A 16,985-nucleotide genomic window follows, 5' to 3' on the forward strand; every position below is an offset into this window, starting at 1 on the left:
TTTTCTCATTTTGTCTGTCATAGTTGAAGTGTACCTATGATGAAAATTATGCCTCTCTCATCTTTTTAAGTGGGAGAACTTGCACAATTGGTGGATGACTAAATACTTTTTTGCCCCACTGTATATATATACAGCCCTGTACCGTAAAACTTAAATTAAATGCTGAGTCTCAAATAGCTGCCTGTCCCTTTTAATAGCCGGGTTATGGCACACATTTCATCAAATAAATGCCAGTTTCAAATAAACAGCATATCTAAATTAATTGTTTACGAGGCTACCATGAATTATCATTAATTATTTTATGAGGTTGAGTGTTTTTGCGAGTAGGAAACTGTTATCCATTATCCACAGCTGAGAAAAACTAGCTAAATGGCAAGCATAAAAACAGTCAACATCTTCAGAGTACAGACCCTAGTTTGACTCGCAATCCCCATGGTTATATCCGCGGTGTGGGGGGTTTAGGGTCATGAAATATTTTGTGGATGAAGGGCAGGTGGGTGGTGGGTTGAATAAAAGAAAACAATACCTTACAAAATCCATAAATGTATCATTCTTGATCAATCTATAGGCTACATTAATGTTTTTCTTTCATTATCTTTTATTAGTGTATAAGCCTAAGCTTTAAGACCTAACTGTACGCGTGCCAAATAGGCTACATGCCAATCGTCAAATGCTTTTGGGAACGGGCAGAAAAAGTCGATACACAGGGGCAATGTCAAAGTTCAATAAGAGAAAATCTGCAAAATGGAGAGTTGAAAATAAAGAGAAGGGATGGCCAGGAAAGTAATGTTTGGGAAAGATTTGGTAAAAGAGGATGATAGTAGTGCCAGCTGTGTTATAGGTGATGATTATCAGGCGCTATGTTATGTGTGACGATTATGAGGCTCTATGTTATGTGTGACGATTATGAGGCTCTATGTTATGTGTGATGATTATCAGGCGCTATGTTATGTGTGATGATTATGAGGCTCTATGTTATGTGTGATGATTATGAGGCTCTATGTTATGTGTGATGATTATGAGGCTCTATGTTATGTGTGATGATTATGAGGCTCTATGTTATGTGTGACGATTATGAGGCTCTATGTTATGTGTGATGATTATGAGGCTCTATGTTATGTGTGATGATTATGAGGCTCTATGTTATGTGTGATGATTATCAGGCGCTATGTTATGTGTGACGATTATGAGGCTCTATGTTATGTGTGATGATTATCAGGCGCTATGTTATGTGTGACGATTATGAGGCGCTATACAAATTCCACAGTCACAAGACGAGACTTCAAATAATAAGGGAACTGTAGCCTACTGTTCAGATGGGTTAAATGGAAACTGAAATCTGGACACCGACTGTTGGTCTTTAACCTATCACATAGCAGTAATATTAACTCCTACACAATTAAGCATTTCTTGCAGTAAAATTATAAACCAGATGTAGGTAAATTTTGACTTGGGAGCAGGAGTGGAGAAATATGACTTCTTTCTTTCAGCATCTTAAGAGAATGTGAATAGTGCAGTTCGATACCATCTGTGGGGGTGCTATCTTTATCAGAATCATACAAGCTGATTCTACCACATACAGTAGGCATCCAAGCCAAACTGAAATCTGATCCGTTTTCACACCTTTCTATTTCCTTACAACGGGTCAAATTGATGTCTTTTGGACATTTTGAACAGAAAATCTTTCCAGTCTTTTTTTGTTATTGCATTTCTCCACGGTCCATAAACGTCTTTGCTCCGTGAAAGAAGCAGAGATGACAGAGACAACTTTACAGATGTCAACTGGATTAAAGCCTTCATTCTATCATTTATGGCATTATTCTGGTGAGTACGGGTTTATTTAGTCTTCTAGAGCAACAGATAATGACAGAGGAGAAGCCGCATGTATCTAATTACAGACAATTACAGACTAACAAATAGCCTACCAAAATGTCAGGAATGATAGAACAGAAACCTATCTGAAGGACTGTCCACACCAAGGACCAGAACCATTTGTAATGCATCAGCGCAACAATGTTATGATCACTGGCCAAAGTGATCACACCAATGCACTCTCTCTCCATAACTTTCCCTGACGGTTCCTTTGGCCTAGGCCTATTTTACATTCAGCAATTAGCAAGAGGCAAGAGCCTCTCCATGAAAAGGCTATTAAGCCTACTATATCAAAAAAAGCTCAAAATAAATGTCCTATAGCTTTTGCAGCCTAAAGCTTTTTCTGAGATTTCACATGAAGAGGAATAGTGGAGTGGCTTGCACAGACTATTATGCACAGGAACAGCTGGATATGTGTAGCTGAAGTAAGAAGATAAATATTAGCTAGATAATTGTAATTATTTATTTTAATAGGCAAGTCAGTTAAGAACAAATTCTAATTTTCAATGACATTCGAGGAACAGGTTAACTGCCTTGTTCAGGGGCAGGACGACAGATGTTTACCTTGTCAGCTGGGGGATTCGATCTTGCAACCTTTTGGTCACCAGTCCGACGCTCTAATCACTAGGCTACCTGCCGCCCCCCTATTATCAGGCTCCTCATTAGCTAAATAGTGTAGATATAAATAGTAGCCTGTCAAAGTGCAAGAAAAAAAGTTCAATTATGAAATGGTAGCCCCCCTATTATCAGGGTCCTGTGTGGCTCAGTCGGTAGAGCATGGCGCTTGCAACGCCAAGCGTCGTGGGTTCGATTCCCGCTGGGGCCACCCATATGTAAAAAGTAGTGGCCCCAGCCGACTTGTAAGTCGCTTTGGACAAAAGCGTCTGCTAAATGGGATATATATATATATAAATGGTAGATCTGTACATTCTTCCAGGCAGCAGTAAGACACGCAAAGCTCCACTATTGATTAGGCCTACGTTGAGACAATAACATTATTCTACCTAGGCTACAACAACACACTGCAATGAGGAAAGTATTATTGTTATCAAGTGAGTGCACAATTATTGTCTAGGGCTGTAAACTGCAATGATGTAGGCTAATTTGAATAACTGCTCAAACGTCCTGTTTTGAATGCTTCTTGACAAAAACAACTGCATACAGCCTAGGCCTGATTATGCAACCATATGGATCAGTTGAGTTCTATTCTCCACAGTTTACAAGTTTCAGAAAGGTACATTAGCAGGCCACTCGTGTGGTGTACTTTGATCACACCATGGTGCGCTCTCTCTCCTTTAAAACTCTCCTATTTTACATTCAGCAAGCTGAAATCTCTCCTTGATAGGCTAGTAGTAAATAAACTGCTTGAATTAAATGTACAACAAGCTATTATAGTCTAGCTTTTCCTGGGACTCCAAGTGTTAGGAGGAATAGCTTTAGCTGAGAAGCAGTGGAGAGGTCAGGTGCGTAATTGCGCGAAGAGAACTGTGAAGACAAACTACCCACTAGGCACAGACATCAGGTCAACGAATGTGAATAAAAAAAAAAATTTAAAGTCACCATGTCATTGGATTTAGGTTAAAAGTTAACAAAATGCCCCTATGTTGATAACCTTTTGCAAATCCAAACAGTTTTAACCACGTTGATTTAATGTTATCACACTGTTTTGGTTGAAATGACTTGGTAATGTCGATTCAACCAGTTTTGCCCAGTTTTTATTTTTTTAATTGTACCTTTATTTAACTAGGCAAGTCAGTTAAGAACAAACTCTTATTTTCAATGACGGCCTTCCGGTTACTAGTCCAAAGTTCTAACCACTAGGCTCCCCTGCCGTTGGTAGAGATGTGCAGCATAAGTTAGAAGTGTATGCAACCCATCATTCATTAGCTAAATATTAGGCCCAATACTGCAGTGAATAGCCTATACCCAATGGATTTACACATTGAAATAGATATTTTTACATCAGATTATGAAATGACAGGTAGCCTAGGATAGTGTGCTCCCTAGGCTGCGCTCCCAGTCCCTGCAGACACGCAGCTCGGAAGTCTCCCCAATTGATTAAACTTTTTAGGGACAAGAAAATTATCACACATAGGCTATAACAACACAATGCAATAATGCATTTTTATAAATAATTATATTCTAGGCTGTAAACTACAGTGAATATGCCCTTTCAATATCTGCTAAAAACCCCTGAGTTTTGAATGCATGTTTCATTCTGAATAATAATAATCTAGTTCTGGCCTGATTAGGCAACCACTTGGATCAGTAATGGGTATTTTCTCGACAGCTAAGGTACAGAAAGGCACATCCTTCTCCCAAGTGGTACTATAATTAATGTGGCCCACCAATATGCTCACACAGGCCCAGTTATTCAGGCAAGCTTAGCGTGCGCTCTGCCTTCTCTCCTCTCTGAGCAGCCTTACGCACCTAGACCGCTTCAATAGAACGCGTTTTTGATCGGTTGTCAATATTTTATAGTCAAAGGGACAGCGAAAAAATACAAATCACTCTGAAAGTGATCCAAACGATACTGTCGTTATCGTTTTCCACTCTTTTTGTAGTTATCGTTGTAGTCTGAACGCTCCTGTTCACTTGAATTTGAACACATTTTATTTTCTTATTCGTTATAGTGACCGTTATAGTTATCGTCCTTGGTTTGGACGGTCCTTAAAATCAGGCATAAAAAAATTGCACCCTCGTCAAAAAATCTTTCACTTTTTATATTAGCGGTTTGCAGGCCTCAGATTTTAATTTTTTCACATATAGTGTGGCGGTTGCGGATGAGTTATTAGCAATTGCTGGCAGGTGTGGGTGAACAAACAGCTGTCTCAAGCACCACTAACAGACCCCCAGAAATCGTCTGATTACCCTCTAGTGGTGAAAATAAGAACTGCCAAACATGCACAGTCAAAGAGGAGAATAATTATTTAAATTGTTTTGTGACAGAATAATAATTATCTGGAAACAGAGGCATACTGAGACAAAAATAAACAGGACAGTGTGTAAATGATAAATTAGTGCATTAATTAAAAGGCTGGAAGCAAATGCTGGAATTAAACAATTAACTATACAAATGAGCAAAAGCTGTGTGCATTAAGGAAATAGGCACCTGGCTCAAATAGAAGCCTTTCTCTAATGTTGTGTTCAGTGATTGAAGCAAATAAACACCTGGGCTATTGATTTAAGTTTTACGGTATATCTTTTTGTAAATTATTATTTGGGGTTAAAAATTACCCCAGGCCACTCTTAAACATCTAAAACTATATAGAAATACATTGAAATTAAATTGGCCTGCACATTTTTTTGATGAACAAATCGGTCCCCAAAAACAATCTGTGTGCAGCCCTCCACCAAAAGTATTTCCCACACTTGGGGATGGATGGGCATGGATGGATCAATTGAGATAGCATTTTCAGTTATGCCAATGCCCAGTCTACATTAAAGCCTTGATGTTGGCTCACACTCCTGTCCTGCTAACCTATGTTAGATTTCAGCATTCAGAGATGCAGTTATATGAGGATATCCATCCCCAGTCAGACCCATACTGTCACAGAGCTAAGGGCAATATCACATGGACACCCATGCCATTAAAATAACACTCCTAGCATGACAGATTGACATTCAAATTCATAACGCAGCCCAGATTTAAAAGGATATAAAGCATCAAAGTATATTCTCACTGGCTGTTACAGGCAGCCTCCCAGACTACCATTCATCCTCATATACTGGACAGATTATAAGGGGATCTGGGATGACCTCAACATGTACCGCCAGGTTGAATGTAAACACCAGCTCTCTACTGAGAACCATTCATTCATGGTTGATACCGTAGCTTACCTTGTGCCAGCATGCTGAACTCAAGGAAGAGGGCGATGTGGTAGAGCTCCATGGCCTCCTCAGTGCAGGTGCTGGCTCCTCCCCTGCCCCCGGCAACCAGGACCTGCACCTCCCCCAGGCTCCCGGCCGAGGGGCTCCCCCTCATCACCAGCCCTAGCTCCACCAAGTCTGTATACATGCAGTGCAGGATTACCCGCACGTACTTTCGCGGGATGATGGACTCATCCAGCACGATGCGCGTGGGTGTCTGGAGTGTGCGCTCAGTCATCTCCTCCCCCGTGCGGATGCGCCGCTGCAGAAGGTTCCGGAAAAAGGGCGAGCGGGCCGAGAGCACGGCCTTGTGGGCCCTCAGGTTCTCATCTGTGAAGCCCAGCCCCCCACCGCCCCCTGTGGCCACGCCCCCTCCAGCCCCCCCACTGCTGTAAGCCTCCACCAGCTCCGCGTCGGAGGAGAAGCTGAGCAGGGCATCATAGTAACACATGTAGTCAAACAGACCTCTCATGTCTGCCTCCAAGGAGTTGGGCGTGCCAAACTCCTCGCTCAGCTGCACCAGCACGTCCACGTTCTGCAGCCTGGTGTCCTCCGCCCCGCCCACCCCAAACTCCCCCGTGTACAGGTAGTGCAGCAGTGCAGAGAACATGGGCACGTCGATGCCTGCCGTCTCTATGTCCATGAGGACCTCGGCACCGTACCCCGGGGAGGAGGACAGCAGGGTCTTGAAGAAGGGACAGCGGGCAGCCAGCACAGCGCGGTGGGCGGGGAAACAGGTGTCTTGGAAGATGAGGTCCAAGTCGGTGCAGTACTTGTGCTGGTAGAGGGCAGACAGGTCACGCTGCAGGCTGGGTGCCTCGGCCCGCGCCAGGCTGGCATGGAAGCTCAGCTCCTTGAGGGAGGATGTGCCCTCGTACTCCTCCACCAGGGCGTTGGCATCACGCACATCCCACCCCGACAGGAGCTCCCGCATCAAGCGGGCATGGTCGGCAGAGCGGCTCGACTTACGGCGCTTGATGAACCTCCTCTTGAGGGTGGCCAGGCCCAGGCTCTTCTTCTTCCTGTCATGGGGCTTGTCGTGACCCTGCTCCAGGCTGTACAGCTTGGACTCCCAGCCATAGCCCTGCTGGGAGTATGACGACGTCCCTGCAACACATAACATAACACAGAGGTCAGCTGGCTCAAATGTTGTGGTTGTTTTTTGAAATGGGAAAGAAGTCATGTCAGGATTTTATTAATATGATACACGTATCTTGTTTTCCCACAGCCGTTTTATAAATGCAGTCAATTCCTCGGGCTTGATATTATCCAGTTTGCCTGTTCAATTCTGAAATCATGACCATATGAAACCCAAGCGGTATTTCCTCCTAGGCTGGTCATTTGACCTGGCAGTCTAGACACTCTCCTCTAACTCCCCCATAGCCTGCTTGGCACTCCCTTGATCTAGTGCCCCAGTCTCATTTCACAGATAATTCAAACTGTCTGTGTAAAAGAACAGGCCATCATTATCAAAATTCCATCAGATGTCATCACAAGCATCAATAAAGCTGACTTTGATTAAGGCATGGATGGAATTAGAGGACAACAGCAAGTAGAACATGGACTACAACATTTTGGATTGTCAGTCTGGGGATAGGAAAGTCCCCCCTCCTATGTAGTCTTATGCAATACACTTGTCCAGCCATACACAAATGAACTACCCCTAATAGCAATGATGTTTGGCTGGAGACAGGGGACCCTTGCGTCAGAGGCAACACTGCCAAATAGGAAAGTCTCTCTTTGGCCTTCCTTCCCTGAACATCCATCACAGTGACCCACATAGTAGTCATTCTAATACTGTGAATCAACCTCCATCTACGCCTGCACAGCAGCGACTTCAGCTTACAACCAACAATCCTTAGAACTGGAAACAACATCAGTTTATTTCTGAAATCTACAGGGCTTTCAACTCAATCAAATCTCCATGAGCTTGGACCTACTGTATGTCTCTAGGACTACGGACAAGAAAGGCGCAACAGGAAAATTAATATAAAAGCCTGGGGTTTTCCTTACGCAGACATTGATTGAATCCAAAACTATCTCAAAAAGCCTATAAAATCTGAGTAAATTCATAAGCAGCCACTCATAAATGGCCATCAATAAGGCCTAGAAAATGAATGAGGGATTGATGCTTGGAGTCTGAAATGGAAATTATCATAGAGGCAGTGGTGGATGACTGAGCAGTTCTCTGCGAGAGCCGCCAGAGAAATTAAAACTAATAGAATGCAGCTTGTACACTTCCAACAAACCAGACACAGATGACTTCAACTTCATAAGTCAAGAAAAAAAACTGACTGACAGAACTCAGTTTGTAAAAACTAGAGCCTAAATCAGTTGCTGGAACTGAAAAGATAAACTCCAACCAACCACCCTCCACAATGACTTGCACATTCCTGTATCGCAGTGAAGGCTACTGAGGGGAGAACAGCCCATAATAATGGCCGGAACGGCGCAAATGGAATGGCATCAAACACCTGGAAACCATGTGATTGATGTATCTGATACCATTCCACAGATTCCGATACAGTCATTGCCACGAGCCCGTTCTCCCCAATCAAGGTGACACCAACCTCGCTGTATCATGCATCATATTTTACGCATATCGTTTATCTATGTTCATATCCTTGCCATGAGGGTCTGTTGTGGACACTGATGATATGTCCCACTGAGGACTTTGAAGAAACAAAGTCGGGGCGGCAGGGTAGCCTAGTGGTTAAAGACCACTAGAACTAGTAACTGAAAGGTTGCAACTTCAAATCCTTGAACTAACAAGGTACAAATCTGTCGTTCGATCCCTGAACAAGGCAGTTAACCTACTGTTCCTAGGCCATCATTGAAAATAAGAATTTGTTCTTAACTGACTTGCCTAGTTAAATAAAGGTAAATACATACACTATTACAGTAAAGTAAGAACATTGAAACTTACCTATGAAGGTCTGTTGTGTCTGTGTGTTCCCCCCTGTACGAGGGGAACATGAGTGCGGGTAGCTGGATGCATTAGCACCCATCGTCACTCTTCTTCACTTGTTGTTCGGGGATCTCGCCTCCTGCATCTTCATTCTGCCCAGGAGAAATGCTTAGTTCCTCAGCCGTCGGCTCTCTCTCTCAGGTCCTGAGCCTCTTTAGACACCCAAGCCCAGCCTGCCATGCCTGAGAGGGGGAAAGGAGAGGGAGCAGGGGATTGTTTTGAGTAACTCTGTTACTGAGTAACGTGCCATGGGGATCAAGGCCTGATGAAATTGGTCTGTTTGAATTGTATTAGTCAATGCATAACCATACATCCTGTTACTTCGACTGATCTCAACCCCCAATTGTTAACTTCTTATGGCTTGGAGGCAGTATTGAGTAGCTTGGATGAATAAGGTACCCAGAGTAAACTGCCTGCTACTCAAGCCCAGAAGCTAAAATATGCATATTAATAGTAGATTTTGATAGAAAACATTCTGAAGTTTCTACAACTGTTTGAATGATGTCTGTGAGTATAACATAACTCACATCGCAGGCAAAAACCCGAGAAAAAAATCCAACCAGGAAGTGGGAAATCTGAGGTTTGTAGTTTTTCAACTCTTTGCCTACCCAAGATGCAGTGTAAATTTGGTCCGATTGACCTTCCTAAGGCTTCCCCCAGATGTCAACAGTCTTTAGAACTTTGTTTGAGGCTTCCACTGTGAAGGAGGAGAGAATGAGAGCTGATTGAGTAAGAGGTCTGCCAGAAGGCCATGAGCTCATTCAGGCGCGCTCCCGTGAGAGGTAGCTGCGTTCTATTGCATTTCTAAAGACAAAGGAATTTTCCGGTTGAAATATTATTGAAGATTTATGTTAAAAACATCCTAAAGATTGATTCTATACATCGTTTGACATGTTTCTACGAACTGTCGTGAATTTGGATTTGTGAACTACAGGCGCGAACAAAAAGGAGGTATTTGGACATAAATTATGGACTTTATCAAACAAAACAAACATTTATTGTGGAACTGGGATTGCTGGGAGTGCATTCCTGATGAAGATCATCAAAGGTAAGTGAATATTTATAATGGCAGATATCTGTATGGCTTGTTTTTGTGTCTGAGTGCCGTACTCAGATTATTGCATGGTGTGCTTTTTCGGTAAAGCTTTTTTGAAATCTGACACAGCGTTTGCATTAAAGAGAAGTATATCTAAAGTTCCATGCATAACAATTATATTTTCATCAACATGTATGATGAGTACTTCTGTAAATTGCAATATTTTTAGAAGCAAAACATTACTGGACGTAACGCGCCAATGTAAACTGAGATTTTTGGATATAAATATGAACTTATATACATATGAATATAAATATAAATTACATAAATATGAACAAAACATACATGTATTGTGTAACATGAAGTCCTATGAGTGTCATCTGATGAAGATCATCAAAGGTTAGTGATTAATTTGATCTATATTTCTGCTTTTCGTGACTCCTCTCTTTGGCTGGAAAAATGGCTGTTTTTCTGTGACTAGGTACTGACCTAACATAATCAGATGGTGTGCTTTTGTCGTAAAGCCTTTTTGAAATCGGACACTGTGGTGGGATTAACAACAAGTTTATCTTTAAAATGGTGTAAAATACTTGTATGTTTGAGGAATTTTAATTATGAGATTTCTGTTCTTTGAATTTGGCGCCCTGCACTTTCACTGGCTGTTGTCATATCAATTCCGTTAACGGGATCTCAGCCGTAAGAAGTTAAAAAATAGCAAATATATATTTTTCAGATAGAGGATGAAGATTCCTTTTGAAAATCAAATCATTAACTTGTTCTTGTATAACATCCCTATATGTGCTATATATGTGCAAAGGCTAATATGAAGAATAAAAATTATTATATGTTATACCTTCATCTCGGGCACTTTCTCTTCCTGCCCCTCAAAAAATGTTGACTAGCGCAGGCAATAAATGCAATACAGATGTATGGCGATCTTTGTGGGGAACCAGCCCTGTCCAGCCCACCTCTTTTCAACCAAAAGCCCCATACAAACCCCAGCTCAACCCCTCTCTGCAGCCCCAGCCTCAGCATTAGCCCCAAGTTGCCCCTGCAACCAACCTCACTCGATCTGTTAGACATACAGTGCCTAATGAGTCTACTGACTCTTCGCACAGTGGTCACATTTCACTGCGTTAAAACAAAATCTAAAAAGGGATTAAATTAGATATTTTCCCTACAGAGCTATGATCTGCTCCACATTTTCAAAGTGAAAGAAAATAATAGATTTTTAAAAAATGAATAAAAACAAGGATCGCTTGATTGCGCATGTCTTCACACCCCCAAAGTTAATACTTTGTGGAAGCACATTTGTCAGCAATTAAAGCTGAAAATAAGTTTGAATAAGAGACTACCAACTCTGCATAACTCAAAATTGCTGAAGCTCAGTACATTTGGTTGTGAATCATTTAAGGACAGCAATATTTAAACCATGTCACTGATTTTCAAGCAGCTGTAAGTCAGGACTGAGACTGGACCCCTCAGGAACGCTCAAAAACTCTTGGAAAGCCATTCTGGTCTTTGGCATTAAAATGTGTGTAATTGTCCCACTGAAAAATAAAAACTCTCATCCAGGGTTAAGTATTCAGAAGACTGAGGCAGGTTTTCAACTTTTTACCTGGGCTTTGCTCCTTTCATATTTATTTTAATAAATAAATAAATTACTGGCTAATGTGAGAGAACCGACATGTAACTAGCTAGCTAGGTAAACAATGAACCATGATCCCAACGCATGAATCTACAGGTAGCTAACCAACCAGGTTCAATGTTAGCTTGCTAACATTAGGCTATAACTAGCAAAGCAAATGGCTCTGAGATACGAATAATAAGACCATAGACATAAAGTTAGCTAGTGAGCCAGCTAGCTAACGTTCGCAAGCTAGCTAACAGTACACTTTAAGTGTGTAATATCTGAAAATATAGCTAGCTAGACTATCTTACCCATATACATTATGAATGGACTCCTCTCCCTGTCACGAATGCCATGGTTGCCCTTAGTTTGAAGATGTAATTTGGAGACCGGTGTTTTCTCCATGTCCTTAGGTATCATACTCTAATTCCACTGATTTAAAAACTCGGTCCTCCAGAAAGTGGAGAGCAACACTAATGCAGTTCTACTACACAATACATTTTTTTAAAGCCCGCGTTCGACAGGATTACCTACACATACTGACCAGCTCAAATAGACAGAAGTGTGCTTCATGGCAGACCAATCCGAACTCATCTCTCGGCATGTCCAGCCCACTCATTATCTCAGCCAAGCATGGCTAGCGGGAAGGTTGCTGTCGTTTTCTGTGGCTAAACCAACCAGTCTCGTAATTTAACAATTTGATTCGTATTTACAGATGGCATACAAGTCTGTTATTAAGGCACATGCAAGTAAATTCACATGTTCCAGAAGGCATTTCTGCCAAAAAACGCATTTTGATTTTAAAAGAAAGGTTACGTTCAAATGGCTCTTCTGTGAAGTAGTGACCCGCGACATATGCCTAGTTTCCTGAAACGAATCACACAATTCTAAAAAACTGTTTTTGCTTTCTCCTTATGGGGTATAATGTGTAGATTGATTAGGGAAAAAACAATTGAATCGATTTTAGAATAAGGCTGTAACATAACAAAATATGGAAAAGGTTAAGGGGTTTGAATACTTTCTGACGACATTGTATATGTTGCTCTAAGAGTTGTGCAAAGTTGGTAGAATCTAATTCAAAATGATTTACAGCTGTAATTGCAGACAAAGGTGCTTCCACCAAGTATTAACTCTGGGGTGTGAAGACATTACTATTAATTTCAAGCATTTCTATACTTTTCTTTCACTTTGAAAATGTGGAGCAGATTGTGTAGATATGGAGGGGAAAAAATCTAATTTAAACCCTTTTTAGATGTAATTTTAAGGCAGAAAAATGACAAATGTGCAAGAGGTGTGTAGACTTTCACTAGGCACTATAGCTCCTCCATTGACCAAACCTGGACATAACCCTACTTTGAACTGTGGTTGACAGCAGTTTGAGATCTGAAATATGAAGTAAACCATCTGCAAGTCTTTATGTCTGTTGGCAAGTACAAGTCACGGTGTTCTGCTACTGGTCTGCTGCTGTCAGTTTTCAAATGATAAATGGGAATTTCCATCGAAAAGGACCAATTAGCACCAATATGTGAAGCATGGCCGGTCCTTGCCGTTCTGCCACCCTAGGTGAGACCAAAAGATGCAGCCCACTCACAAAACTACAATAGTCCCACAGTAAGCAAAATGACATTGAAAAGATGTCTAAAATATGTATTTTCCAGACTTTGAGTTACGATTAAATTAAGGTTCTGAATGAAAGGTGAAAATATATTTTCCGTATGTTTAAAATACACATTTTCCAAGGATGTTGAAGAGGCATCTTTTCCGGACATTGAAGAATACGTATTTTCCAGACGATGAAAATCTGTATTTTCTGGATGTTGAAATCAAGCAAATTTTTGCTTCTGAATTAAAGTTGAAAAGTAATTTATGAATGTGTCAGGAGTTCACCTAGGGGTCATGATTGGGGATGTACCAAATGATGGATGTATTAGAATAATTGATTATGCTTATGTTGTATTAATAGAAGGGGAGGGGTTATAAGACCCCTCCTTCTTTACATGTATAGGGTCCTAGACTACAGATTAACAATATATATATATATATACACATTATGAGGTTTTAATATTGTTCCACAGTTGTTTTCTATTTCTCTCTCTCTCTCTGCCTCTTATAAAAGAGACCCCTCTGAGAAATGTGTGACTGAGACAGAACTCTGCAGGGGAGTGTAGGAGATAAGACTTGTCAGACATTCCACTATAAATCAACTTGGACATTTACTGCTAAGCTTTTAGATAACACACTAAAAGCCTTGTTTATATAGCTGTGTAGGCATGGTTTGGGTCTAATGAATAAACGATAATGACGTAGTCAGTGACATCACTTCGGGGTTGATAAAATAACATGGGACTTTAGCTTTGATTCAGAACTTACTCGGAAACATGCGTGCTATGTTCCTGATTGTCTGCAATTGCATTAATAAAGGTTTTGAATTATTTAATTAAAGATATTGTCATAATGCTAATTTCACCAATGAGCCAATGATTGACAAGGCACAAGGAGGAACGAACCCCAACAAATGCCCAACTATGTGGAAAGCCTGCTGTTTGTAAAACACCAAAAAAAGATGTCAGATCCAGACAGGAAAAACAAAAAGACGTTGGCTCGTGCTTACTGGGGTATAGCCTACCATGTTGGCCCCAATGGAATTTCATGAATGCCCATCCATGTGGTAAGGCCACCGTTTATAAAACAGGTCACTGCATTGGCTTTATCAACCCTGATTCCCATGACTAATCAATTTGGCCATTTAAGCTCTGAATATCAGCTACCCAACTTTATCAGGAGTTACCGTGAGCCTATTCACAATGTGTTTAAATATATTTTTTATTGAACCTTTATTTAACTATGCAGAAGTATTTTCTTTTTTGCTATGAACAGCTGATCATGACAATGGGGTGAAACGTCTGGACAAAAGTTGTGATTGTCCCTTCCATATTGTCCATTTTACTTGGACCTATCCTGTTTTTAGGATATACTGTTTGTTAACATGACAGCACATATTTTATTTGATTAAGAACCATTTAGGTTAGGCTATTTGATCGGAGAAACCTGCATGATGTAAAAAGCATCCATCTCACTACATTGTCAAACATTTTATCTACAGATTTTAGGCTACAGAAAAGGCCACATACTCTGTTTACCATATCCTATACCTGCTGCATGATTTATGTTAGATTATTTTTTTGACGGAATGTTGGTGGAGCGCCACAGCGATAAATCTCTTCAACAGCAGCTGAAGAGGCGTGCTGGGAATGAACAAGCAAAATATTTTGCACCCCTGCCTTCGATAAAGTGGGACTGATTATCACAGGGCGGCATCAGCGCTCACCTAAAAAACCATATGCCACTGGTTGAGAGAAATTGTCATTGTTTTTGGGCAGAATTGTGAGGTTTTATGTGTTGTTGTTGGAGGTGCGTCTTGGACAGTTTAGCTCAGAAAATGTCGCCCTCGTCAATCTGCTGCCCTAGGCGGACGCCTAATCCTGCCTTTAAGAGTCTATATTTTTTTGGGGGGGGGGGAAATGTATAGATACACTTTTCAACAATTTTCCATCTTAAAAATTCGACATAAATAAAAGCTTGGGTTCATGTTGACGTAAACACCCCTGTCAACTAATATAAACACTTATATTTCATTTTGGGGAAGTTGTTAACCTGTTGAAACTCTAGGGGCGCAATTTCATTTTTGGATGAAAAACGTTCCCGTTTTAAACAAGATATTTTGTCACAAAAAGATGCTCGACTATGCATATAATTGCTACGATTCGAAAGAAAACACTCTGACGTGTCCAGAAATACAAAGATATTTTCTATGCGTGCCCTAGAACGTGAGCTTCAGGCAAAACCAAGATGAGATGGCATCCAGGAAATGAACAGGATTTTTGAAGCTCTGTTTTCCCTTGTCTCCTTATATGGCTGTGAATGCGAGAGGAATGAGAATGCCCTTTCTGTCGTTTCCCCAAGGTGTCTGCAGCATTGTGACGTATTTGTAGGCAGATCATTGGAAGATTGACCATAAGAGACCACATTTACCACGTGTCCGCCCGGTGTCCTGCGCCGAAATTGGTGCGCAAAAGTCACCTGCCACTATTTTTCCAAGGGATACAGAGAGTAAAGCAAGCTTCCACGAACTGCATGTCAATGAAGAGATATGTGAAAAAACACCTTGAGGACTGATTCCAAACAACGTTTGCCATGTTTCGGTCGATATTATGTAGTTAATCCGGAAAAGGTTTTACGTTGTAGGTGACTGAATTTTCGGTTCGTTTCGGTAGCCAGACGCAATGTGGAAAACGGAACGATTTCTCCTACACACAGACGCTTTCAGGAAACACTGCGCATTTGGTAAGTAACTGAGAGTCTCCTCATTGAAAACATCAGAAGCTCTTCAAAGGTAAATGATTTTATTTATTTGGTTATCTGGTTTTTGTGAAAATGTTGCGTGCTACATGTTATTCAAAATGCATTGCTAGCTTTGCATACTCTTACACAAATTAGTCAATTTCTATGGTTCAAAAGCATATTTTGAAAATCTGAGATGACAGTGTTGTTAAGAAAAGGCTAAGCTTGACAGTAGGCGCATTATTTAGATTTTATTTGCGATTTTTAGAAATCGTTAACGTTACATTTATGCTAATGAGCTTCAGGCTATAACTGTATACAGGTTTTTTTCATAGCCAAACGTGAACAAAACGGAGCGATTTGTCCTACACAAATAATATTTTTTTGAAAAACTGCACATTTGCTATGTAACTGAGAGTCTCCTCATTGAAAACATCCGAAGCTCTTCAAAGTTAAATGATTTTATTTATTTGGTTATCTGGTTTTTGTGAAAATGTTGCGTGCTAAATGCTACTCAAAATGCTAAGCTAGCTTAGCATACTCTTACACAAATTAGTGAATTGCTATGGTTCAAAAGCATATTTTGAAAATCTGAGATGACAGTGTTGTTAAGAAAAGGCTAAGCTTGAGAGTAGGCGCATTATTTTCATTTTATTTGCGATTTTCAGAAATCGTTAACGTTGCGTTATGCTAATGAGCCTGAGGCTTTAGTCACGATCCCGGATCCGGGATGGGGAGTTTCAAGAAGTTAACCTTCTGCAAGAGAGTGGAGGATAATGAAAGTTTAACTTCTTATGGCTGGGGGCAGTATTGAGTAGCTTGGATGAATATGGTGCCCAGAGTAAACTGCCTGCTCCTCAGTCCCAGAAGCTAAGATATGCATATTATCAGTATATTTGGATAGAAAACACTCTGAAGATTATAAAACTGATTGAATGATGTCTGTGAGTATAACATAAGTCATATGGCAGGCAAAAACCTGAGAAAAAATCCAACCAAGAAGTGTGAAATCTGAGGTTTGTAGTTTTTCAACTCTTGGCCTATCGAATACACAGTGGGATATAGGTCATATTGCACTTCCTAAGGCTTCCACTAGATGTCAACAGTCTTTAGAACCTTGTTTGATGCTTCTACTGTGAAGTGGGGGCGAATGAGAGGGGAATGAGTCAGGGCTCTGGCAGAGAGCCATGAGCTGACCACGCTCGTTCACGTGAGAGCGAGCTCTGTTCCATTGCATTTCTACAGACAGAGGAATTCTCCAGTTGGAA

General features: G+C 40.9%; 1 protein-coding gene across 3 annotated transcripts in view; it reads right to left on the minus strand.

Moving 5' to 3' along the window:
• LOC135525825 (BTB/POZ domain-containing protein 7-like) overlaps nt 1–16,985 on the minus strand; it is a 56,410-nt gene that overhangs the window by 17,385 nt on the left and 22,040 nt on the right. For all 3 annotated transcript variants that reach the window (XM_064953719.1, XM_064953722.1, XM_064953720.1), the window contains 2 exons: nt 8,669–8,892; nt 5,713–6,849 (listed from right to left, as the gene is read on the minus strand). In XM_064953719.1, the coding sequence (XP_064809791.1) occupies nt 5,713–6,849; nt 8,669–8,750 (1,219 nt within the window). In that variant the 5' untranslated portion in view covers nt 8,751–8,892. The remainder of the gene's footprint in view (nt 1–5,712; nt 6,850–8,668; nt 8,893–16,985) is intronic.

This window comes from Oncorhynchus masou, chromosome 32, assembly GCF_036934945.1.
Source record: "Oncorhynchus masou masou isolate Uvic2021 chromosome 32, UVic_Omas_1.1, whole genome shotgun sequence".
Taxonomy (NCBI): domain Eukaryota; kingdom Metazoa; phylum Chordata; class Actinopteri; order Salmoniformes; family Salmonidae; genus Oncorhynchus; species Oncorhynchus masou.